Source organism: Capsicum annuum, chromosome 7, assembly GCF_002878395.1.
Source record: "Capsicum annuum cultivar UCD-10X-F1 chromosome 7, UCD10Xv1.1, whole genome shotgun sequence".
Classification (NCBI taxonomy): Eukaryota; Viridiplantae; Streptophyta; class Magnoliopsida; order Solanales; family Solanaceae; genus Capsicum; species Capsicum annuum.
The window spans coordinates 93,834,981-93,854,743 of NC_061117.1; the positions used below are offsets into that span (position 1 = coordinate 93,834,981).

Sequence of the window (19,763 nt, forward strand, 5' to 3'; positions counted from 1 at the left end):
TAGTGTTCTCTTTTACTTTTGTTTAGCTGCCTGTTTATTCTAATATGGTTACTTCACTAACCAGTTTCCTATGGAGAAGAAATATTCACGTATGTAATTGTTCTCGTTCCACGGTTAGCTAATATATTCTCATCTTATTTTGTGTTACAATAGTAAGTCTTGAATAGAGACCACATGTGGCCTAGTGGTCAATGAAGTGAGTGCAAACCTTGGACGGTTCAAATCTAATCAGAGACAAAAAAACACCAACACTAGGAGATTTCTTACTAATGCATGTGTCTCAGGGTGGAAAAGTTACTTGGTATCTATGCTGGTGGGAGATAGCAGGCATCCAATGAAATAATCAAGTTCCAAGTAAGCTACTCCAGACAGAACCATCAATAACATCCCCAAGATAATCCCACAAGTGGGGGTCTGGAGAAGGCGAAGCATACGCAGACCTTACCCTACCTTTGTGGAGTAAAGAAGTTGTTTTCAACAGACCCTTGTCTAGAGAATCATTTTTCAGAACAAGTTTGAAAGAAATGCCATAGTAAAAAACTATGATGAAAATAAGGAGAAGTACTAACTGCAAATTAATAAAATAGTAGTAATAAAATTTGAAGAATAAGATAAAAATAGCATAATAATAATAATAATACAACTGGCAAGGGGACATATAGATTCTCCATACTAGAACCTTATTCTACCACATATAAGAGAGAGAAATGCTCGACTACCTACCTGACCGTCTATCTTAATCTTCGTTAGTCTCGTGTCTAGGGTACTGTTCTCGGTAAGTTGAAGATGTGTCATGTCTTGTCTAATCACCTCTTCCCATTCTTCCTCGATCTACTTCTACCTTTCAAACCTATCATTGCCAACTGCCGCACCTCCTCATCGGGGAATCTGTGCTTCTCTTTACGTATTCCAAGCATCTTAGTCTCGCTTTCCGCATCTTATCCATCACAGAGGTTATTCCCACCTTGTCCCACATATCTTTGTTATAATCTTGTCTCTCCCAGTGTACCCATACATCCATTTGAGCATCCTTATTTTAGCTACATTAATTTTTTTAACCTGAGAATTCCTGACTGGCCAATACTCAACCCCGTACAATATAGTCAGTCTAGTATCCACTCTATTGAACTTAACGTCAAGTCTTGATGGCATTGTGTCTTATCACATAAAACACCAAATGCAAGCCTCGATTTTAGCTACTCTGCTCCAATACGATGTGTGGCATTCTTCTCGATCTCTCCATTTCTTTTGATTATAGACCCAAGAAACTCGAAGCTCCCTCTCTTGGGGATGACTCGTGTATCAGTCCACACTTCCCCATCAAATGTGATTCTATACTGAACTTGCACTTTGTGTACTTTATTTTGGTCCTGCTCGGCCAGACAGCCACACACCTTTAAACTCTAGGGTATGTCATCTAAGCTTACAGTCTATTGTGAACCCATCGTGTGTCTCGTCAATCTATAGTATGTCATCTGCAAATAACACACACGATGATGCTTCCACTTATTGGTGGGCTTTTGGTACTTTCAAACTTCAGTTTCAATAATTCAGTAATCTGTAATTGAAAGTAGATATCAAATACCAAACGTTAAAGTTTAGTCCTATACGGTAAATCAAACTTGGTAGGATGATTCGGTAATATCGTATTGAAGTTAAAGTCGGCTGTATTATAAAACAAAGAAAGGACAACTAACAAGGTCGAGCCAAATACAGATGCTATATGACATGAAACTGAACTAGAAGATAGATTCAAGTATCGCACGCCTGTAAAGAAACTAAAACCTTCGGGAACATTTCCTGACAACTTGTTTTCTCGCAAAGAAATGACTTGTAAATTAGGCAAACCATCAAGAACAAATGGCAATCCCTCTGACAGATTATAGGTTTTTTATAAAAAATTTATTAAGTACTATTCGTAGAAAAAATAAACTTCTTAAATAAAAGTAAAGAATTATTAGAAATTTGATGTATTTAAACTTTAAAGTGTTATACCTCAAGAAAAATTAAAATGAATTAGTTATATTAATGAAAAAATTATTAGAAGAAATTGACTATAAAAAATTATTAACAATTTTGCATCTCAAAATGTTTAAAATATAAACTTTATAAGAAAATATATATATTTATTTTTTCTTAAGAATTTAATGCTTCCGTTCAATTTTCGACTTAGGCCACCAAAGTGCTTGAGTCACCCCTGCATGTCAAGCGTTTGTAGATTAAAGTGATTACCAAAAATTCTACCAATGCGAAAAAAATAAAGATAGAGAATCATCATTCCAAATAGAAGTTTCACAAATATTGGTTGTCCGTTTGTCGTAAAATAATTTGAATATCGACCAGAAATAACCACATCATCTTCCGGATTAGTGATACCCATTTTACTCCGAAACAACCTTTTCAAACGATCATATTTGAAAGATAAAGGAAATGATTGAACCACTATAAGACGCCGATTATATCGTACCGAATCTCCATCATGCAAAACTTCACCGCCCCAATATAAATTTACTCTTATCTTATCCATCTTAAAGTAAGAAATGCATAAGGTTCAACAAATATTTTGAGTTATGAACTTTTAACAAAAAAAAAATTTGAGTTGATGCATGAAATAAATCTACACTTACACTCTTTATGTAGCACCAAAATTTTAAAGTTGTTACAAGGTAAACATGAAATCCTACTTTACAAGGTGAATGACTCCATTTACCTTGTAATACCTTGCACTTTTTCTGAAATCGTCAAAGAGATAATAAATAAGGTAAGTGACTCCATTTATCTCATAAGGTAAAATCACTATTTTACCTTGCACTTTATCACGTGAGCTACACCGTTAACTTTTTAATGGACAAGGTTACCTTGTCCGTTTTGAATTTTTTCTATTTTGATGTGCACTTTTAGAATTTCGACTGAAAAAGTTTGTCCTTTAGGCTCCGGACTTCATGCTTTTGCCTCCTCGAGTGACAGTTTCGTCCAAGTTACCGAACTTTTCTTTTTTCGTTTCTGTTTGTCTAGTGGATAGATCATGATAGCTTTGGGTCAGAAAACTATCTTTGAGGAAGTACTACGAACAAGGAATTGCTCCGATGCAGCCAACAGTAACTAATGTAATAGCGGCCTCTCTAAGATGCCGTTATGTTTGCACTATGGGTGCAAAACTTTGAAGTTTTTCCATTTTTGTGATGGGCAGTGCTAATTAACTTATTGCTGATTGACTACACGACGGTACTAGGTTATTACTGTCCCGTTTTTTAAATTTTTGTAAATATCCATATAAAATTCTGACCTACATTAAAATATTGACATTTTTGTCATTTCAACAGAAACAACATACCTGTTATAGTCCAAGTGAAGTTTGGAGAGTGTAGAGCATAAGCAAACTTCACCCTACTTAGAAGTGCTCAAGAGTTGTTGTTTGAACAGACAAACCCCAAATTTTCCCTCTCATTTCTCTTTCTGCAGCTTCTTTCCCTCTTCTTTCTTCTTTACCAATTTCAGTGAACCGAATCCCTTGTTCTTTCTCAATCATTGTTTTCTTTCTCTGTGAAACCGCAAAGTCAAATTAGGTCATGAGTCTGATTGCTTCTTTTCCCCCTTTTTCCTTTGTTCTTTTCGACATCTTCAAAATAATTGAGATGAGAGACTACATGATATTTTGCTTTAACTTTGCACAACCTTAGCCTACATATGGATTATTACTCTTCAAAATTGAGTTCTCAATCTTAGGAAGAAAAAAGAAAGGCGATGGAATGGAAACCACATGGGGAAGGAAGATGCTGATAAAAGTAAAAGCATTGTGTTTTTGGTAGTACAGAATTAAAGGTACTTATTTTTAAAAAAAGAAGTTAAAACAGGAACCACGTTAACCTACTAGCTTTGTAGGTTTAGCAAGTCTGTAACTCACTAGATATATAGGCATGCATATACCCAAAATATTGGATTCAAGACCAATTAATTGTACTTGAACATCTGTTGCTGCATGCATGATTCTTGTCCTTTGGCTGGGAGCTTCCCTAGTTGGAAGTTAATATGCAAGAAGCCGCTAACACGTGAGGCTACAATCTCTAATCATTCTTTTAACAAGAGAATCAGAGGCTGTGAGGTAAGGAAACCACACGAAGCACTAAACAGTGTTAACCACGAACACCGACATCCTATTAGCTTTAATCTTAATACACACTTGTTTCCATGGACATATAAAATATTGCCAAGCATTTAATTCATTCATAAAACCTTACACGGTTCAGTTATATAGCAGCTCTCCTCATATAAGAGCTCCTACTGCTGTGGGTTGAGAAATAACCAACACTAAAAAAAACAAGCTGCTACTGATGTACAAGCATCTGATTGTTTTGCCACAAGAAATGGGTTGAACTTAACTGTATACCAGCTTCCATTAAAAAGCATAAAGTGGCATCAAACTATAAAATCATTTCTAATCGAGCTAACAACGTCATTTCATATATTTACAACTTGTTTCATCTAATATCACCGACCACTACACTGTATTACAGTACAAGAACAAAAAAGTCACCATTTGATTTGACTTCCCTGGAGGGAAATCTCAGCAATATATGTTTGAACTGCTTTCTCAGCAATATATGTTTGAACAGCAGCTTATTATGTAAATGTATCCTCCCGATCTGCCTCAGCAGTGTCGCCTTCCTCCATATTGCTGAACTCCAGGAAATGTGTTGGTCTATGATCCTCATTGTAGTACTCACGGGGTGTACCTAACTTTACTCCATACTTCATGCTAACAGTGTGCTTCACTCCCATGAAGTTGTAATTCCATGGTCCATTATCAGGTATCTGCACAATAAATTAATTTAGATCCAAATCTAGATGGTGACGGCATGGAAGGAAGCATTGCAGATGCGTAAACATTGATGCAGCAATCAACAATCCAACTGAATAATCTATAGACCTGCACGCTTACCATGTAAAAACCAAGGAATCGATCACTCAAGAGCATCTGGACCTTCTCGTAATGAGTCGGCAGGTAACCATGAGGGTTGCTTCCTGTATCCTTGTTAGCACGTCCCCATTCATACCCAGTTGGCGTCAACTTATATGCAGTTAACGAACAAGACCCCGGTGTGAAACTGCATGTCAATATAATGCACTTCTCTCCGTCCCAGTGTTTGTTGTTCTCCAGGATCCGAGCATGTGAAGTCACATCCTGTTATTCAGAATAATTTACAAATCAGAAGAGCCATGCATAGAGGAAATAAATAAACCCATCCTAATGCCTAGAATAACTCATTATAGCTAAACGCACACAAATGAAGATCATTAAGTTCACCTGTGGCGATAACTGAGGAAGCTCATTTGGTTGTGTGTGCATCCATCCCAAAGGCTCCAAGTCGGTGAGAAAATCATGCTCGGGAAGCCCAGAAGGGAGATGCACCTGCTGATGTGTCCCCCACTGAGGAGGCATTGCAATACACCGGATTTCTTTCACCTGAGGATTATCTGGTGGACTTACACCATACAAGTAACCAGCAATTTGTGTCCGCAGATCAGCAATGCAGATGAATTTCTTCAGTATATTTTTCGGCATGATGTAAGTATATCCAGTCTCCTGTACAAATGGTTAAAACGAAATATATTGATGGGATATTTTTTGCTAACAACAATATTCTAGGTAAAAGGTGATAAAGAGGTATAGTATGTCTAGTTGAGCAAAAGAAGGCGTCAAAATGGGCACCTTTATGTCTTCTGAATTTACATAAATGTGGTTCACGCGGAGATATAGATTTGTGGCAGAAATTGCTCTGACACGCCAATCTGTTTTAGAGCCGAAGGCAGCTTGCTCATAAGGACTAGTTGTAGTCACAATCAACTCATCACCATGGACATTAGTGGTCTTTGTGGTAACAGCGGTCAGTTGACTTGCTTCCTTGGCCTGAACGGAAATGGCACATTAGCAACAGCAGCTCTATAAACAAAGGACTACTTTGCTAGGTACTAGAAGGACCAAAGACCATTACCTGTTTCTCAATCTCAGCTATCTGTTGGCGCTGCTGCGATGGAGGAGTTATCTCAGCTCCAAGTATGATATCACGGATCTCAGACTGTGTCAATGCTGATGTGTTTACATTGTTCTTTTTGGCATAGTCTGAGAGAATGAGATCTCTAAGCGCTACCTCAACCTGAAATCATGCACAACAATTCGGAATCAGAAATGAGTCTACCAACTCAAAATCCACACAGCCATACAGGTGTGCCAGCAAACAAGTCAGAGAAAGATTATCCTTATGAAGTGATCATAAAGCCACTGACATAAGTTCCTTTAACAACATCAAGGTTTGGCAATACAAGAGAAAGCATAGATACATTTACGTAAACATACCTTCATCCACTGGTCATCTGTAAGTGAAGGCCAGATGTGGTGAGACTCAGTAATGACCGACTTGTCAGGCTTGAGTAACATCTTAGCCTTTTCATTGTTCACATGGAGTGCACGGAGGATGAGGATGAGCCTGGAGAATGCTGTATAAGATGAGATGCTCTTTAACCAATCATCATATATGTTGAACAGAACCATTTGTGGCTCTGTAGCCTTCAGTATCAGATCACCAAATTTCTCTATCTTCAAACAAGCCTGAAATGGTAATTGCAGCTCACTTCCTTTGATAACAATATTTGGAAAATCGAGCAAGTGGACCTCCAATGGATCAAGCATTCCCTTCCGAGTCACAATAATTTGCTTTGGTTGTTCTTCAACAGGCAAGGACCTTACAAGCGCAGCCACTTCTTCGGCTGTCTTCCACTTCGCCAGCTGGCCAAGACGCTTTTGCCCTGCCCACACACTTGTGTGAATGACCTGTGAATGAAAAGCACAGGACACAAATTAGCTACTGGACAATGGAGTTGTCCGAAGAGTTCATGAGAAAATTATAGTCGAACAACTGCACTTACCTTCAAAAACAGTTGACCTGTCCTGGGATTGAAAATGAAAATTGCACCATTTATGGGCTTTGTTGTCAAATTTCCCTCGAAGGTCTTGTGGATGGTCACACGGTACACATTCGTGTCATCAACAAACCATATGATTTGATTGCTGAAAATCTCTCCATAGTTCTGAGATGACAAATATGGTTCTGTGGGCTCTGAAGAATACAGTTGCAACCCTTTCCTAATACGTTCCCTCAGCACATAAAGAGCAGGATTTGACTGAATAATGGCACATAAGAATGTGTTAAGAAACTTTCGGCCATAACAAATACATTGCCCACCAGTTTATGAAATAATGGATGATTGAAAGACGAAAGATACCTTCATAATCTTGTTCATGGCTTGGGCAAGCAATGGTTTTGAACCAGGGAACCAGTTTCCAAAGGCGGAATGCAAGTTGTAAGCAAGGTCAAGTCCAATCATTACACCTGAAAAAGAACAAAATATATAAAACTTGTCTGACAAACAGAATTAATACAGTCGATCACCAGATGTACACGTGACATACCAGTAGGCGATGGATAAATAGACATGTTGTCTGTTGTGTAATCCATGAACTTTGCCCGTGTATAACGCTCAATATCATGAGAATCATAGTCACCCCAGCGAAGCTGCACGTCAATCCAGTATTTGTTACTAGCTTTCTGGTCAAACACATCCTTCGATTCAGCCACAAGACTAGGTTTTGACATTGGCCATCTATGCGCAGCAAAGAGGAGGATGTCAGCACACGAGCTATTCATTTTGTAACTCTTTCTTGGATGAATTGTTTCCTTTTGTACAGTCTCAATTTCCAATGCGTCCAACTCTTGATCCAAAACTTGGCAGAGATCCATGACAACACTCTCATGGATCTTCTGCCACAAATGTGCACGGAATATCTGTATCAAAGATATCTTCAGAGTTGGAATCTTCCCGTGCATAAATATCCCAGTAAGGTCCAGCTGTACTTGGAAACCAACATAGACATTTGCCCTATTTATAGTTGGCGACCACCAAAGAGTAAACCTACGATTAGGAATTTGATTAAGCCCAGACCGTTGAGCATTAGTCAGTTTCTTGTACTTCATGGATTCCTCAAAACCTGAAGCTTTTTCCCAGAAAAGACCCTCCCAAGTAGGGAAACTGAAATATCAAAAGGAACTGAGTGAGCAAAACCTTCACCAAGGAGGTTATGTAATCCAGTTCAGAGAGTAAACATACCCCCCACCCCCACCCCCACCCCCCAAAAAAACCGCCGCCGCCGCCAACACCACACAATTAAAAAACAGAATTTTCCCTTGAGCCACTCATAGAAGTAGGAGAGTAAAAGTGCTAGCCCCAAAGGTTACACCAACAAATAACAGGACTTCATCAGTCATTGCAACCAATAGCACATAACAAGCAGTAAACAAAAACTCTTAACTGAAAAGGAGAGCATAAGGCACAAGGATAGCTGTGCTGTAGTAGTAAGATATGAAACCAGTAAATAATAAGGAAATGTGAAGAGCAATGAGGAAGAGAACATACTATGTTCCTTTGAATAAAGTATGTTCAAGAATCCCTTCAACTCCTCCAAGAGCTTGAATGACATCAGTACGATAGTTATTCAGGTTCCATAGCTTTCCATCATGCCTCTGGTGTGTCCACCAGAATGGATTCTGCTTGAGAACTTGGTACTGTTTAAAATCTGTTCTTACTCTCCATCCTTTGTCATATGCAAGGGTGTGGCGATCCTTCTGGAACAATGTATTGATTCGGGGAATTCCACGATCCCATGAATCCTAATGCATCACAAGGGGCAGTTAAACAAAATGAGCCAATAACCAGCTACAAAATAACATGAAAGCTGCAAGTAACACATACAACCGCCTCATAAAAAAGAGGGAGAGACAATGTGTTGGGCATGATTTCAGCATCTACCCTAGCTTTTGTATTGTCTCTTTCTCTTATTCTTTTTATCTGGGCGGTAATTAAAGGAAATCTAAATATCACAAACGATGCGATTTCGGCTCGGCCTCTAAACCAGTCAGAGAGTACAGAAAGAGAGAATGTATCATCTCCCACCAGCTTGTATTTGTTTTTTTAATTCCTTTTGGAGCCTTTAAAGTCTATACAAATGATGTGATTTTGGCTTGGCCTGTAAACCAATTAAGAGAGCACACGGCAGAGTGTAGAAAAAATTTACTAATCCAAAGGACACAAGAGAGTTATCAATGTAGCAAGATTACTCACTTCTAAATCTTCAAGAGTCAATCGTCTATTCTGCGCCTGGGCTTCCTGCCTCTTCAAAGCATACTCGGCCCAAACTCTCTGCGAGTCTATGAACTCACTTTCCCAAGGCTGTCAAGGAGTAAGAAAGTGGTATTTAGTAAAAACTGCAGACAAACAAAAAGTCAACCAGCATCAATCAAAACTCACCTGTATGTATCGGTAGAGATTTGGGATCAATTGATCCTCTTCATGGCTCATTCCACTTCTGAAATGTGTCACACCAACATCTGTTTGCTGACTATACCTAAGATCACTCTGTGGGATCAATATGTGACCCATTGACAACATTCCAAGCCCTCCAATTTCCTTTGGTGTGTAAAAAATAACAGGAGGAAACCTAAAACAAATTCATCAAAAAGAAAATGTAACTACTGAAGATATAGCTGATTCCAAACACAAGTCACACATTCAAGAACTTACCTGCTGGGCATTTTTGAGTTTAAACCAATCTTAATACGAGTTTGTATCTTGTTTTCACATTTGACCAGCAGGTCCAGCAATTCCTGCGTATGTACTGTTGCTTCACGGAAATATGTCATTAGGCCTACAAGAACAAACCCAGAACCTAAGTTACAATGACCCACTAGCAAACACCAAAGTTCATGCTGGAATAATTTTTAGACAGATTTTAGGACAAGATGTTACCAATAAGAGCAGTGTTCCATTTGTTAACGATCTTTGTGAAGGTTGTAGAACCAGAGGACATAAGGATCTGCCTAACACGATTTTCAAACACCTTCATGTGCTCATCATCTACACGCAAGAAGGCAACAGCTGTGCGTTCCTTGGTCTGCTCATTTTGTAAATTCCAGACTCCATCTCTTGTATTGCTGAATGCCTCTTGGGTCATTCTTATCTTAGGCAGTATACGAACTTCAAACCCACACCTAAACAAGCATAGCGTAAGCTCATTCAATGATAACATTGTCTTCAAAAGAGAGTAAAGCCGTAAACCACTCGTCATGAAAGAATATCCAGCAAACCATTGAATTTTAGTAGGCGTTTGGCCATGAGAATTTCACGTTTTTCTGGAAAATTATTTCACTCTAGTGAAAAAGTGAAAATGGTGATGTTTGGCCATAAGAATTATTTCACTTTAGTGAAAATTGTTTTTGGGAAAGTGAAAACAAGAAAAACTTGTTTTCACTTTTTTCAATCCTATTTCTCTCACAAAATTTCAAAAACAACTCCAATTTATATTCATGGTCAACTCCAACTATAATTCCCAACTCCGGAAAATTATTATTTTCACGACCAAACGGGGCCTTAACAAGTCCAAGGTTTAGGAAAAGCAAGACACAAATTAAGTCTAACTCCCATCTAGAGATGCTAAACGCAACAGTTCCCCAGAAAGTTCCGCATATAGGATCATCCAGTCCCATCCACCCTAAGCAACCTACAAGATTCTCCAAGTGGACATCACCACCCAAAAAAGCAATAACAGAAAACAGACAAAAAGAGGTACATACATGCTGAAGAGCAAGTTTGGATTATCTTTGCTATAAACAGAGACAAAGCTGTTTTCCCACTCCAAAGTAGTGATACTTCTGGGCAGTCGATTCTTCATGTCCCAGAAGACACTTCTCCCAAGATTAACTGAAACATAAATTAACCAAAATGGAACTCAAGTTTCCCAGTAAAATGAAATAAATCAACACTCATTACTATTTACCAGTAATCAGAAAACACTAACTACACTAAAGAATAATTACCGTCATGCTTCATGAGCCTCATTCTTGCATCCCTTGGCCAGCATTTCTTGTTGTTATAACCAACCATATTTTCATTATTGGGATCAGGATGTTCAGTAAGATATCTTTGGATAAGGTCCCGAGCCTCCTCATGAGTGAAGCGAAATAATATGTGCACCTTGTCAATGTATCGAGAGTACAACCGGATTGGATGCCTTGTTTCCACTCTAGAATCACTGTACGTTATGAACTCATTAGGCATCTGCGGTGGACCCGCAATTTCACTAGCTCGAGTTAACCCAAGGAGCAAAAGATCCAACACAAGCCCGTAGTACTGTACAACAAATGAAGCAAATTGAAGTCCGCGTATCAGCCCATACGAATTTGTATGACTCATATCTTTGTAAGACAGCACGACATTGTTTTTTGCACTGACATAATCAGCAATATTGTGGTCCAGCACCAAACGCAGAAGCCTAAAAAAATAGTAGGTTAAAAAATATCAGGAACCCCCATTATGAAATTTCAATACTAGTAGCTCCAACAACAATACCTGTTAAGCATGGTCAAGTCAATCTTTTCAAAGAATTTCTCGAACTTCGTCTGCAGCATCACTACACACTGCCCTTCACTGGTGTCCCATACCCCTTGCAAATTGTTTATGCCTTGACACCATTTATACACTAACAGCGGTGGTGGCTCTGAGTCGGCAGGCTTAATCCAATTCGGAAAGAGATGACGCTTATCACCTTCATACCATAGGTACTGGTCCAGATATGCATCAGTAATCTTCTCAAGTGGCTCAATCTCATAAACAGGAATCAGGTAACTATACAAGTCCATAAACTCGATGCCAACCTGTGAAATGCAATTATCAGTATGTTCTTTCAGAAAGATCTTACAGAAACCACCAAACTAAATTTGAAGGGCTTCGCTTAGCAACTTCCAGGAGAGGATCAGAACAGGCATTTAATCTTTAATTAAACTAGCCCGAAAACCAATCAGCTAATACCTGTTTAAATTCAATTTATATTTAATCCGAAATATAACAGAATCCCAATTTGTCCAGAATTTATTAAGGATATCACTGACCTATGTTTTCTTTAACCAGAATTTGCACGATATCAACCAATTGGACCGATTGGGGTATGGCAGCAGTAGTAAGAGTGGTCTAAGTACCTGATATCCCTGATACTTGTATATTACCCTTCAGCAAGCCTCAATCTCAATTCAGGGTATCTAGATTAAGTAAATCCTAAGATATAAATTTTCTCAACAGAGGACAGTCTGAAAACAGTCTGCTCCAACCATATCGGCATATTGATCTCCTCGCCACTCAAAAATATTTTTCAAGTAGTGGAACTTACTTCTTTGAAGGCACGCTGAGTGAGCAGATGACGTTTAATCCTTGATAATGCTTCATGCGGATTATCATAAGCTTGCTCAATGAGGCCCAACTCTTCCCTTTGCTGCTGGTTTAATCTCACAGCCACGCTGTAAGATTCTTTCAGTCTCTCAAGCGCAAGGATAAGTAGCTTAGTGTCATGCTTGTATGATAATGGAGGAAATGGTATAGGAGAAAACTTCCTCGACTCCAACCAATGCACAGTGGTAGTGTATATGGCTACTGCCTCTTCTGGAGTAACATATGGACCGTCTTTCAAGTAGTTATGTTGCCGCTCCTGTTAATTGCAAGGAGGCAACAAAGCAGCATGAATTACCCCAAGCTTGTCTCCAATAAGCAAATGTAAAAGAGGGAAACCTAAAAAAAATAATGAAAAACAGATAATAACAGTCGTTATTACCTGTTCAGCCTTCAGCCAAAGGCGAGTCAATCTTCCAAGGTTTTTACGACAGACAGTCTTGTCAACAGTTGCTCCTCTTCTTATACGTTCACGATTGTAGTGAGCAACATTTGTCCACCAATCAGCTTTGGATTTGACATAGCGGAGAATCATGTTCTCAATAGGAACAGGCAAACCAGGGACCTAACAAAAACAAATAGCCAGGAGAACAACTGAATGTCTCGCCTTAAACAAAATTAACAAATAGTCAGGAGAACAACTGAATGTCTCGCCTTAAACAAAATTCGTTGTTGTGGGATACGGGAAAAGGGTAAGAATAATACCTTCCAAGGAATATTTGCCTTCCAACAACGCCATGCTTCACTTAGATGCTGCAAGATGGTTCTTGCTTTATTTTGCTTGATCCCCTCTGTGCAGTAAAGAGGCACCATCTTAGAGAAAAGTATCGGTCAAGTAACGAATGAAATAGAAGCATCCCAACAAAAAGACAGACAATCAACAATACAAAAGTGTTCACCTGGCATAGCATCAAGGACATCATGCATTACTGCAGCACGTAGCTCCAAATCAAAGTGACTTTCAACACGTTGCTTGGTGACAGTTTTGGCCACTCCCTTAGAATGGCGACCCTCAAACTGCCTTGCCAGTAGATTTCCTAACCAACGTTCCAGAAGAGGTACTATCCCTCGTAGAAAGAATAACCACACCCTCCACATAGGTGCCCAAAAACCACAACCGGGACCTTTTCCAACCGGCCCGGTATTAAATCGATAATAGATCAGATGTTTCAGATCCTTGCACATCCGAATCTGCCTCATAAGCCTGTACTTGTAACGATACATACCTGTCAACTGACCAACATGTGAAAAAATGTATTGCAAGCCATCTGCCAGCTGAAATGCATCAACATTTCCCAGGCGAAACTGGACATTGGCATCGACAACAAGCTTTGTCAAACGCAGAATTTCACGACACAGATGGAAAGCATTTCCAAACCGGGATTTCTTACGTTCCTTTGTAGTTAGTGTCTTAACAGGCTTCAAATTAAAATTGTAATCAAGGTGAAGATAATTCAGGTTCTTCCTATGGATCAAGAGATTCAGCATATTATATCCCTGCTTGCAAACTTGAAGACCAGCCTCAGCCCAATCAAGTTCTGTGGTTTGGAAAAATTTTGTGGCTTGAAGTGAGCGAAAAAGGTGCTTCTTCTTCTGGGCCTTGGGGGGTCTATGATGCAACTCGTTCAATACAAAACATTTCAACAACTTCTGATAACTAACGCGCACCTTGACGGGATATGAAGGAGGACTGGAGGAAACCAAATAGATAGTTAAATACATTTGAAGTACAAGGAGAAACTTACTATAACAAACAAGATAAGCAAAAGCAAAGATGAAAGCATACCAATGCTCCTTAAACCAATCTGACACAAGGGGAATATCTTCAGCACGTCTTGTTCGACCAGATCTCATGTTAAACGGGCGTGGGGCAAACAATAGGGAAATACCAGCAGCGGTAGTATCAGTGTAGATTGGAGTCTCAGTCAGCAACGGTTCCACACCCTCGGGTAAGGCAAAATCATCATCATCGTCATCCTCAGAAACTTTCTTCTCTCGGCGGTCCTTGGTGACTATTGGATGTATAAGCGGATCATAATAAAAAGCAGGCAGATCCGGATCCTCTGTTTTTATGTACATGATCATCGGAGTGTGATAAATGCCAAGCTTCACCTTTCTTGGCCTGTTGTTGTAAAGGTGAGGGAAAGCAATTCTGTACTCTGTCCTAAGTGGTGACCTGATGATCAATTTGTTGATATCATTGAACTCATTCCAGTCTTCATCTCCTTTCTCCATGTCACGATATAATGGTTCGAACTTTGGACCACCTGCAGAAAGAAGCTTCTTAGTAAAAAAAGTCCACCAGCCGTGAGGATTCAACGTGTACCATGAAAAATAATTCCCTCTCCAGACCAGGAAAAAAGAGAGAACAATTGATATTAGAAGGAAAACCATCTTTGAATGTGATACATTACCCAAATTAATATGCAGGGTGATTGGACAAATACCCAAACAAATATTGAACAGATGGGAGAACAAAAATATTGTAATTTTTTAGGTTCCAGAACTACCAATCACTCAGGTATACCTTCTGGATAACTCAGGTATAGCTTCTGGATAAAGTTATGCAGGTAATAGGCAGAATACAGAACAATAATTCCACAGGAGGACAATCTTCAGTTAGGCAGGGTAAAGCAGTTCAGACCAATTTAGCTAAGAAATCAGAAGACAGAAACAGAGAACTAAGGACTCATTGAGCATATTCCTATTCCTTACCAGGTATGCACATGTTCAACGCTTTAGCGGTGAAAAAGGATTCCATATCAAATAAGTAGAAGTAATTGCGATCAGTCAGATCTGAAAGCAACTGTCCAGCCAGGCGGTGAAGTGTTGCCATTATAGGAAGGGACAAATGCCACCTGCGGTAACTAGGGCCGTTAATAAGTTTTGTCTTCACCAGTGGCTTATGGTCATAAAACCAGTTATAAACTGCAGAATCCTCTTCTTCATCCAACTCCAACTGGATTGGCTCCAAAGGATCAACATCCAAAAGATTATCAGCATAATCTAATGGAGGCTCCTCATCGTCAAAAGGAGGAAAACGCATTCTCTTGAAATGCCGCCGGTCTCTCTTCTCCCTTCTCATCATGATCCACATTGTGCCCCACTGCAAGATTTTATGATTATGAATCCGTTTCAACATATATGGCTCAGTGGAGTTAGAAACACAACTAAAGCAAAGCATATTCTAGTAGCATACCTGAGCCAGATATATAGGTTCAACAACCCATGGAATCTCATTAACAAATGTAATAGCACCAGTAATATGGTACAGGATTTTGACATCTCGAACCTATTAAAATAGAAGAATTTTAGAGCAAACTTAATGTTTGACCAGTAGAACAAAGCACAGCACAATCAGGATAAAAGAATCAAAAAGGCTGTAGGGAGTACCTGCTCCCACGGCATAGGCATGTTCTCAAGTAATTTGTAAACAGCATGTGGAACAAATTTAAGAGCTCCGAGATACACACGTTTATCATGACGATATTTTTTTGATGACATATCCCCATGGTCCCTGTAATATGTATGAGCTCGATAAGGAAACGAGAGCAAAAGCACAACAAAATCACATTTTATAAAGCTGAGGAAGCATTATCATCGAAGCCGTAAACTATATTAGTGAATCATATTCTTCATTTATGGTTCAACAACATCATGATTTCTAAGTAAAGCTGATGTCGAGACAATGGAGAAGAGCCAATCTATATTTGCTGACATCAGAACTTTAAGGAGATTATAGATATAGAGCAATAGAATTTGAATTGAACATTTGTACATATTCTCAGGTAACACGTTCAGTTTTTGGTCATTTCTCTTCTTATTTCTTAACAGCCCTCGTCCCTAGATTATTACAATGTTCTACTTTCCAGTTGTTCATCCAATTCGTTTGCACACAATTTGATACAACAAATATGGTCATGAGGCCCCATCAAATATCAGAACTCAAGAAACCACATTGTTAGCACCGATTTACCACTCATCATATCCCCGCTATATAAAAACATAGTGGAACCTCATTCTGAGTATCCAAAATTCACGTTAGATGCAAAAGTATACACCACTAGCTCGTACACAACCAATTACTGTTCTTAGTAGACAATAAACACTTCAGAGTTTCACCGAACTTTACCAAGGGTGTGTTTGGTATGATGGAAAATGTTTTCCGGTTTTCCCTTGTTTGGTTGCAACAAAATGTTAGGGAAATATTTCCTAAGACAACTTAACAACTTATTTTCCACCATTTGATGGAAAATTTCCCTAGTAGTCCAAGGGAAGTCATTTTCTGGAAAAAAATTTGTGGCACCAGTTATTTCCCCCACACCCACCCCTATCCCCCACCCCCAACAACACTAACTTTCCATGTCCCAAACTTCAGAAGGCGTGCTTCACTGTCAATTTTCTCCCAATTTTAGGGTTTTCATTTCTCTCTCCACTGCGATTTTGCAAGAATTTCAAGGCTGCGATTTTGCAAGAATCTCAAGGTATGTTTCATAATTAATTTCTTCTAAGTTTCATAATTAATTTTTTCTACAATTTTGGTCAAAATTCTCTTCAAATCGTTGTGAGCTTGATCCAATACAAATTGCCAACCATGTAAGGCAACAGAGGAGTACTTCACTGAGTTCATTCATGAATGAATTCAATATATTTCATGTTCTTCCTTTGGATTCTCTTAATGTTTCTGGAGAAATTGAGGAGTTGGTGTTAATGGTGGCTAACCAAGCACAGAGGGCAAAAATGGAGCTTGATCCGGAGGACGAAGAAGCAGGGAAGAGAGTGATTTTGATTATGAACCAATTTGAGAATAAATTTGAGCCTGAACCCTTAGTAATCAAGAAGTTTCTTGATTATCTTGGTATCACCACCTGGGCACAATGTCACAAGGAGATTAAATTCTTGGAAGATGAAATTAATTTCGAATGCTCGGAGAATTACGAAAGAGAAAACAACTAAAAATATTTTCCAGAAAATTATTTTCTACTCACCAAACAACAACAACAACAAACCCAGTGTATTCCCACCTAGTGGGGTCTGGGGTAAGATGTACGCAGTCCATACCTCTACCTCTGAAGAAGTAGAAAGGCTGTTTCCGATAGACCCCCGGCTCAAGACACAAGATACCACACAAACACATAGTAAAGCACAGCACAAGATTACATAACATAAATACGGCACCCATAAGTAATATAAAACAGAGGACTACTCACCAACCAAACACCATAAAATATTTTTCAAAAAATATTTTCCACTCACCTACCAAACATGAGAAAATAAGTAGAAAATCAACTTATTTTCCATTGTCCAGGAAGACATTTTCCATGGAAGACATTTTCCATCATACCAAACATACCCCAAAGGTATACCAAAGGACAAAAACCAAAGGTATACCTCCAAACTACCCCAAACGTACAGCTACAACAATTTTCACTATAGGTATTTCTCAGCCAGCTCCCACTCTACTGCTACCAATGAAGTATACAAAGAAACCTACAAATAGATCTGAAAAAATTTGTAACAATATACACCTAACAATCCATGTACTGTAAACTGAAAAAAGAAACCTCAGGCACACACAATTGCACGAAAATCCCAGCATATTACGTAGTAATTAAACCACAACGTCTCCAAAAAATATTAGCGCATTTTCTGACTAATACATTTATTTACAGCACAAAACCAGTCTAATTCAAAAAAATAAATTACCTAATAAACTATACCCTAAAAATAGATTAACAGCATTTTCTGATATTATACACTTAAAAATGCAAAAATTCACGACTGAAAATGAGATTCAGCAGTCAAAATTGCCAAAAAATACAACGAATAGATTACCTACATTTTCTGATAATATACACCTAAAAATGCACAAATTCACGACTAAGAAAAAAGATTTAGTGTTCAGAATTGCAGAAAAATTAAAATACCTAATAATCTTCCGGACATGTTCCGGCGGCATATCTTCCTTCTGCGTTTCAACGAATCCGAACTTCCGTTTATCACTATACCGCTTAGAGTTAAGCTGCATCCATTTCCTCGCTTTCTCTTCAAGCTGAGCCTCAGTAGGCAAAACAGTATAAGACGGCGGCGGTAGGGGTGGTCCAGAACAACTAGCTCCTCCAACACTTGTACCCGGAGGCATCATAGACGGCGGTCCTGAACTAGAACCAGGTGGCGGAGGCATCATAGACTGCGGCGGAGGTCCCGGAGCTGGCGGCATCATTGACGGCAGCGGCGGTTGTGGTCCTCCTCCGCTAGTACCTGGTGGTGCTATGTTACTATTGTTCCACATGTCTTGTCCGTTTCCACTCCACATAGCTTCGTTAGAAGAAGAAATCTCAAACTACATAGATCAGATACTCGGGAAGTGCAAAAACCCTAGCTACATAAAGCAAATCGATTCACAGAGGGAGACGGAGAGGGGTTAAAATGGGGTAGCGCTACTTTGGAGGGTTTATAACGAAGAGGGTTAACACCGACTTGTATAATAATTACAGTAGATTAGATATTTTCCAATTTTTATCAAAATAAGCTATTTTTTAAAGAAATTCGCAATGCATTGTTTTGAAAATTTAACTAAATTATTATAAATGTTGTTGGCAATAACATTTTAGATTTAAAGAAAAATTTAATGGACTAAAATAATGTTACAGTAAAAATCATTATCGACAGTAACGTTTTTGACTTAAAATATTATCAAAGATAGTCAGATTCTACAACTCTGTTACATCAAACTTTACAAAGTTAATTTGGCAGCGTTGCAAAATCTGATGTGTAGAGTTGGAGAGTCTCGTTACTGCCTATAACGTTTTAAGCCAAAAATATTATTCTCAATAACGATTCCTACTTTAAAGTCGTCTACTATTTCTTTTGGGCTGCTAGTTTTTTTTAAAACCCAATACATTACAGCCAACAACATTTATACTAATTTTGAAAGGTTTATATTATTTTTATTATTATTATTATAAAGAACTTATCTTAGCTAAAAAAAGGGAGAAATTATTTCTCTTTTCTCTTATTATTTCTTTTCTATTATATAGTAGAGGTGGTTTTGACTATCTCTCGTGCAATTAACCAAAAAACCATTCACTTCCACTTAATTACATATCATGCCCCAATATATAATAATTTCATTATTTTATCATAATAGTTTAAATATTTAATATATTCTATTAATTTATATTAACTAACTATAACTACATATTGGAAGTAAAAAAAATTTATTTATTTAATTGGCTATCATGTTCAAAACTAATTTGTTACCATGAATAACAATAATTAATAACTTAAAAATATTTAAAAGACATAGGAATTTTATTGACTCTCATTATTTTAGCAATGCCACATAAATTGAGATAAAAGAAAAAGTACTGCTAATTATAATAATTAACAATTTAAAATATTTAAAAGATATATAAAAATTTAGTTGATTCTCA

The 19,763-nt window shown here is 38.2% G+C and overlaps 1 protein-coding gene across 1 annotated transcript; it reads right to left on the reverse strand.

Moving 5' to 3' along the window:
- Positions 1 to 4,195: 4,195 nt before the first annotated feature.
- On the reverse strand, positions 4,196 to 18,829 carry LOC107877808 (pre-mRNA-processing-splicing factor 8A). Its single transcript, XM_016724549.2, has 26 exons — positions 18,255 to 18,829; positions 15,721 to 15,844; positions 15,527 to 15,619; positions 15,043 to 15,433; positions 14,114 to 14,594; positions 13,227 to 14,017; positions 13,033 to 13,118; positions 12,710 to 12,892; positions 12,272 to 12,586; positions 11,458 to 11,762; positions 10,926 to 11,380; positions 10,683 to 10,809; positions 9,859 to 10,100; positions 9,634 to 9,757; positions 9,361 to 9,550; positions 9,175 to 9,282; positions 8,470 to 8,723; positions 7,469 to 8,085; positions 7,282 to 7,388; positions 6,925 to 7,179; positions 6,356 to 6,829; positions 5,994 to 6,155; positions 5,711 to 5,908; positions 5,306 to 5,584; positions 4,940 to 5,182; positions 4,196 to 4,812 (listed from the first exon to the last, which is right to left on the reverse strand). The coding sequence occupies exons 1-26, from the start codon at positions 18,641 to 18,643 to the stop codon at positions 4,621 to 4,623; spliced, it is 7,185 nt and encodes a 2,394-aa protein (XP_016580035.1). The 5' UTR covers positions 18,644 to 18,829; the 3' UTR covers positions 4,196 to 4,620.
- Positions 18,830 to 19,763: the final 934 nt, after the last annotated feature.

Coding starts and splice junctions, on each gene's coding strand:
- LOC107877808 (XM_016724549.2), bottom strand. CDS start 18,643: ATGTGGAGTGGAAACGGACAAGACATGTGGAACAATAGTAACATAGCA. Junction 15,620..15,720: donor TGCCTATGCCGTGGGAGCAG/GTACTCCCTACA, acceptor CTATTTTAATAG/GTTCGAGATGTCAAAATCCT. Junction 6,156..6,355: donor CAGATGACCAGTGGATGAAG/GTATGTTTACGT, acceptor GCATGATTTCAG/GTTGAGGTAGCGCTTAGAGA.